Source organism: Carassius gibelio, chromosome A3 (genome assembly GCF_023724105.1).
Source record: "Carassius gibelio isolate Cgi1373 ecotype wild population from Czech Republic chromosome A3, carGib1.2-hapl.c, whole genome shotgun sequence".
Taxonomy (NCBI): domain Eukaryota; kingdom Metazoa; phylum Chordata; class Actinopteri; order Cypriniformes; family Cyprinidae; genus Carassius; species Carassius gibelio.
Genome location: NC_068373.1, coordinates 9,138,536 through 9,144,779, shown reverse-complemented (window position 1 = coordinate 9,144,779; position 6,244 = coordinate 9,138,536). Strand labels below are relative to the sequence as shown.

Below are 6,244 nucleotides of genomic sequence, written 5' to 3'. Positions count from 1 at the left end.
TCCTGTAAATGATACAGGACTTTTTAAGTTTATCAAGGCATTATTTTAGCCATGTAAAACACATAACATCAATTCATGTATAATTGAATCAGTTCAATAAATTCTGAATATTAATAAGCATGATCATGGCTGTTATAAAATTACATAAAATGCACAAGCTAAAATTTAAAACCACTCCTATAATTAATACTAACAATTAAGGCCTAGATTAGATTTTTTTTATCAAATGTTATAATAGATATATCGAACTTAGGAAAGCACATTTTTGCCCTCACATTTTTAATATGTGGGACATTATTGTAACTTTCTATGGCCTGATTTATTTCTGACTTATATACAGCTACACACACGTTTTATTTAGATTTATGCCTATAAATATAAAAATGGTCATACAATCAGGAGTTATGATAAAAAAATTATAAAATCAGGAATTATGATAAAAAGTTATCATTCCTGTGTTTTTCCATTCATATTAATGCGAATAATTCACAGTATTAAAATATTATGATGAATAATTAAAACGAATGTAGGCCTACTTTAAAATGTTAGCAATCGATATCTTCCCTGATCTCACTTTTTGCGGGGTTGTTGCTTATTTAACTATTTATCCTTGTTGTGAAATGAGTGAGATGCGTCTGGAAAATAACTGCAAAATTAACAGCTGCACATACAGCACATTTAAAGATAATTTTTGCAAGTAAAACAGTTTGTTCTTATAACCGTGTTCTGGTTGTATTAAGAAAGGAAATAGTGTACATGCCAAATCATAAACAAATCACGACATTTCTTCTCCATTTAATCAATTAAGTCAATTTTATTTCCGTCAAAACACGATCAGAAAATGCGTCGTTTAAATAGTTGATCCGTTCGATATCGAATCATTCCAATAAAATAACATGCATCAATGAACAATTTCAGCATGAAACAGAAACACGTCACTAGATTAATTCCTGATAGAAGCTAAACTCAAAAGTTCGATCAAATGTTTGCAAACATTCGACGCGGTGCTCTACACATGTTATACCTCGGGATAAATGAAATAGTTCCTGAGAAAAAAACAACAACCAACAAACAAACAAAAATAGTGTCCAAATACGCGATGCTAGTCACTGACACTGGCCAGGTGTCTGTGTTTAGTGGATAAATCCACGTGGCTGTGCACATCTTGCAGCTTCTGGTACTCGTACTGAAAACTGACGACCCGAGGGAAGCCCACTGGATTGAACAATGCTGAGGACGCGTATGGAAAGGTCGGGTCCATTGCGCAGGCGAGACCCGGGGTGACCGACTCGATGGCCATTGTTTGGGACTGTGGGAAAGACTTGGATGTGACAGAGTTCCTCGAGAAAAGCGTGGACAGAGCAGGTAAAATACTCCCAACAGGTGCTACACCGATGGGTTGATGCAAGCAAAACGGGTAGATATCCAGCCCCGGTAAATGAGCGCAGGACGCGCCGAGCCCGCACGCGCCGTGGCACAGACTCGGAAAGCCACTCGGCTGCAGAGCCCGATCTTTAAACACACCAAACTTGAAATGCTGCCGCTTAAATCGCTTCCTTCTCCTCAAGAAACTCCCGTTCTCAAACATATCCGATGAATTGGGATCCAGCGTCCAGTAATTCCCTTTCCCGGGATTACCGGGCTCGCGTGGCATCTTCACGAAGCAGTCGTTTAGGGAGAGGTTGTGCCGGATGGAGTTCTGCCAGGCTGGAAACTTCTCTCGATAGTACACGAACTGGTGGCTGATGAAGTCGCATATCTCGCTGAGGGTGAGACGCTTCTTCGGGCTCTGGAGGATGGCCATGGTGATCAAAGCGATGTAGGAATAGGGCGGCTTCACCGAAGTGCTTTTGCTCGAGCTTGAGGGACATATGGAAGATGGGACGCGGTCCTTATCCCGCTTGTTATGTACCTGGTCGGATACAGAAAGGGTTGAGGTCGAAAGATGTTCGTCTCCAGACTCCTTGCCTCCTTCTCCAACCACGTCCACAACAAGGTCATCCATTAAATCAGTGTCCAGGGTCATGATCCACAAATTGGAGGCGCGAAACGGGCAACGCGCAGGAGTCTTAACCTCTCCTTCACTTGAAAAGGGCTGTCCCTGTTTCCCCAGAACACCCTGGAAGATGGATTATAAAGAGACGAACGCGCTAACAACACGAGATTTAATTTGGCCACACAGGATTCGAGCGCAGGAAGACTGGAGAGCTGCGTATGCAACAGTGTCCATCGTCCACTCCAACGCAACTAACTTCCTGCAGCTGTTCGGGAATCGGATGACGATGATGTCATGACGGAGTTCTCAGGAAGAAGCTCCACTCCAATGAAAACAGGGCGACTCTACCAGCTTCTGCCCGCAGACAGTCCTCTGAAGGACCCGTGATTGATATCATGGCACTCAAGTCACCAGGGTATTACGTTGCATAACTTTAGGAATTAAAAAGACAAACTACCTGCTCCTTTTTTAATCCTTTAAATATTTTTAAAGGTGAAATTAGCATGCACTAATAAAAGCCCTTCTCTCATCTCAGCATATAAATATTATTACTGTAATTAATCGAACAACACCAAAAGATTATAGTTACATTTATTTATCTATTCACATAGCGTTTCAAATCGACTAAGTTTATTGTAATCAGGACACAAGTTTAGAAATGCAGCAAATTTAGCAAATCAGTTAACAGTATTCATTTTGCACAAAAGGCATATATTGTTTGGGGTATTGTCATCATATTGTTATTAATTAATGTTTAATATTATTTTTTACTTGTTTCTGCGATGTTTTATATTTTAAATAATAAATAACAAATTCTGAAATAATAACAATAATAATGACTGATGAATACTGAACAGCATTAAGATCTGAAATATAATTTTATAGCAGTATAAATGTTTTTATTATTTTAGTAATTGTTAAGAAATTAAATAACAACAATAACATAAAAAATTAAGTGTATACTGAAAGTAAAAATAATAGACAATTAAAGCAAAAATAATAATAATAATAATAATAAAATAAATAATAATAAAGTAAAATGGCTGCAAATTCTTGCAGATTTTTTTTTTTTCAGAATATAAAATAGCCTCAATGTCGTTCAGCTTTGATGCAAAGTGGCTAAAACAAGAAACAGATTTATAATATTTATCATAAAGTGCCGTATTAATATCTTGCATTTTCCATGGCACCTAAAGTAGTTTTCTTTAATGATATGGTGAAAATCATAAAATTGTCGGGTCGTTGAGATGAAAGTGAACCATATTCGCTTGCATTTGGCTGCTGAAGACTGTGGGGTGTTTGTTTTAATGCAGCAGCTCTCTGTTGATGATTTCTACATTTCCTGCACATTTAATCTTATTGATACCGGAGCCCGTGGACATGACGTGGGTGGGCATGATTTCACAAATCTATCACGCATGTCCTCAGATTGGAAACAGGCCCAACGACAGAAATTAATGAAGGATGGGTTTGGAAGCGAAAAGGGGCATAATAATACAAACCCGACGCAACAGTTCCACAGATAATGTGCTTTAATGTGGTATGGGTGATGTTTAAAGACAACATACTCTACAAATGGAGAGGACAATAGGTTACAAATGCGACTTGCTATATAAAATGTTATTTTCTCTCTCTCTCCTTTTCTTTCTTTTTTTTTTTTTTTTTTTTTTTTTTTGCAATATCTAATTGGGTAAACGCAATAAAGCTACAAAAGTTCTCAGTAGCTTACATTTTTGTCTTAAATTCAGGTATAACGGTCACCACGTTATAATTTTAAGTAGGTCTAGGTTATATATTATAAAATGAGATTTAATTACAGTAGATATCTGCTATACGTTTTTTTTATTTTATTTTTTAGATCCTATTAAAATATTTGTCTTTCCGTCTTTATTCAGGGGGTGCACCATCGACAGGGACTTTGTAGGGTCTATAGATAAATGTAGCGTAATTGGGTGTCGAGAGAGACCTTGCTGTCTTAAACATTGAAAACACATCTTTACAAAAACTAAAACCTGCTGACAAAGTCTGTTAGATTCGCGGATTCATTTAACTTAGGCTCTATTTCTGATTCCAGAACTAATAGATGGCTACCAGTTCACAGTGAATTGATTGTCTTTAGTCTTTTGTTCTTGTGTTCAAAACAGCTTACTATCTTGAGGTCAAGTTGCTCATGCTGGTCCTCATAGAGATGTTGTCTTGTGCAGATGGTATGAATAAATGAGTCGACTGTAGACTCAAACTGAAAAGGCTGCACGTGTCGGTGTTTGAGCACGTGCACTGGTGGCATGTCTGCAGCCTTAGACTAAATACACAGCGTCATCTTGTGACAAAAGTTTTCGGCTGTGGAAGAGGACTTAAATATAGGCTACTATAATATTTCACATAGGCCTGTATCTAGTCTATAAAAGACAGCTATTCTTCTTAAATATGTCAACCTACCTCAAACACGTTTGTCAAATATACTATGGAAATAGCTTTTAGAAAAACTTTGCATCTGTATAATATCGAGACAAAGGTCTTTTAAATAGAGTTCTTAAAGAAATGCCACATTACAGGTGCAGGCTTGTAGCCACTGCTTACTTGTTGTGCTTTATGTTATGTGTTATTCTGTTCAACAGCAGACAAACCTGTTCAGCTTACAGCTTTTAAAGAAAATCATGTTGGTATAGAAAAAATGATGTCAACAACGCAAGCTATTTTAAACTTAGCCTATATAAAGCTAAAGTTTAAGTAGCCTATAGTATTTTCGTCTCGATTTCTGGATCATTTGAATAAAGAAAATATTTTGCTTTATTCATTCATTCATTTCCTTAAGAAAATGGCCATTGTAGTTGAAAATATCTCGACTTTCATGTTGATCAATACTTTGTCCATAGGTGTCAGCAAAACACCACTGTTAAAACTTTTGGCTAGCGTCTGATGGCTGTACAAGAGCACGCGCAGCTGAATATCAACATCTGTGAGATGTAGTCAGTGGAAACAGTAGTGATCTATGACATTTTATTATGTTGAATTGAATATCAAAGATTTTTGAATATCAAAGATTTCTTTGAGTACCAAAATTTTTTTTTGTGTCTCTATTTTTGAATGACAGATTCATGTTTTTCCATTTGTAGAGTAAAAATATATAGTTGATATTTTGAAGTAAAAATATAAAATTAGACCTTTGGGGTAAGATGCCCCGCCAGAATTGACACAGAAGGCACCAAGTGGCATGCTGTTATTTTTTTATTTAATACTTAATGTAATTAAGGATATCTTTCAGTATTTCTATGAATTAGAAGTACATGTCAGACATCTTCACTTTCCATTTTTAAACCTATAGGCTACATGTTTCTTTTATGACATATCTTTGATTAAAATAGGGGAAAAAAATATGTTATAAATTCATAAACTAATAAAATAAAATAAAAACAGGTTCTAAAACAATATTATGCAGCACAACTGCTTTCAGCATTGATAATAAATCAGTATATCAGAGTGATTTCTGAAGATCATGTGACACTGAAGACTGGAGGAATGATGCTGAAAAATCAGCTTTAGGTCACAGGAATAAAATTTATAAATACATTTTAATGTATATTAAAACAGAAATCCATTATTTAACATTTTAATAATATTACACAATATGACTCTGTTTTAACTGTTTTTTCTTTTTTTATAAAATAAATGCAGCCTTGATGAGCATAATATGGACTTGTTAAAAAACATTAAAAATCATTCTATGTTGGAAAAAACTTTGAATGAAATACACAATTACATGTATACCTCTGAAATCTGAAAAAATGTCAACGAAGAGAGATGTTTTTTGGGGGATCCAGATGGTGCACTTTCGGCATCTACCAGCAGAGGCAAACTGGGTTCTACCATGAGAGAGAGCCAAACCTTGAACTTAGTCTTAAACAGTTTTAGAGCAGCAGTTCCCCTGTCCTCAATCTTTATAAAAAATGACTAGCATTTTCTACATTCTGCTCTTGGAGGACCCACCCAATTCATGACACATCTTTGCTGATGAAGTGATAAGCTGAAATTCTTGTGTTATATAAGGAAGACGTCAAAAATTTGCAGTGCTGGGGGGCAAGAGCAATAAGAAACCCTGTTATAGAGCTGTGCACTTTCAAATTTGTAGGGATGGCACTACTCCCACACATGCATTGTTACTCTCACACCCGAACAAGAGACAGGTGACAGTTTCTGATGGATTTTTAACACCAACTCTTCTTTAACTCCTTGTACACTTTTTGATTT

General features: G+C 36.2%; 1 protein-coding gene across 1 annotated transcript; it reads right to left on the bottom strand.

The window, feature by feature from the left end:
* Nucleotides 1-794: 794 nt before the first annotated feature.
* On the bottom strand, nt 795-2,436 carry LOC127945115 (forkhead box protein D1-like). The gene has a single exon (XM_052541693.1). The coding sequence runs from the start codon at nt 2,024-2,026 to the stop codon at nt 1,103-1,105; it is 924 nt and encodes a 307-aa protein (XP_052397653.1). The 5' UTR covers nt 2,027-2,436; the 3' UTR covers nt 795-1,102.
* Nucleotides 2,437-6,244: the final 3,808 nt, after the last annotated feature.

What these genes read in the sequence shown, in the direction of transcription:
- LOC127945115 (XM_052541693.1), bottom strand. Translation starts at nt 2,026, where the DNA reads ATGACCCTGGACACTGATTTAATGGATGACCTTGTTGTGGACGTGGTT.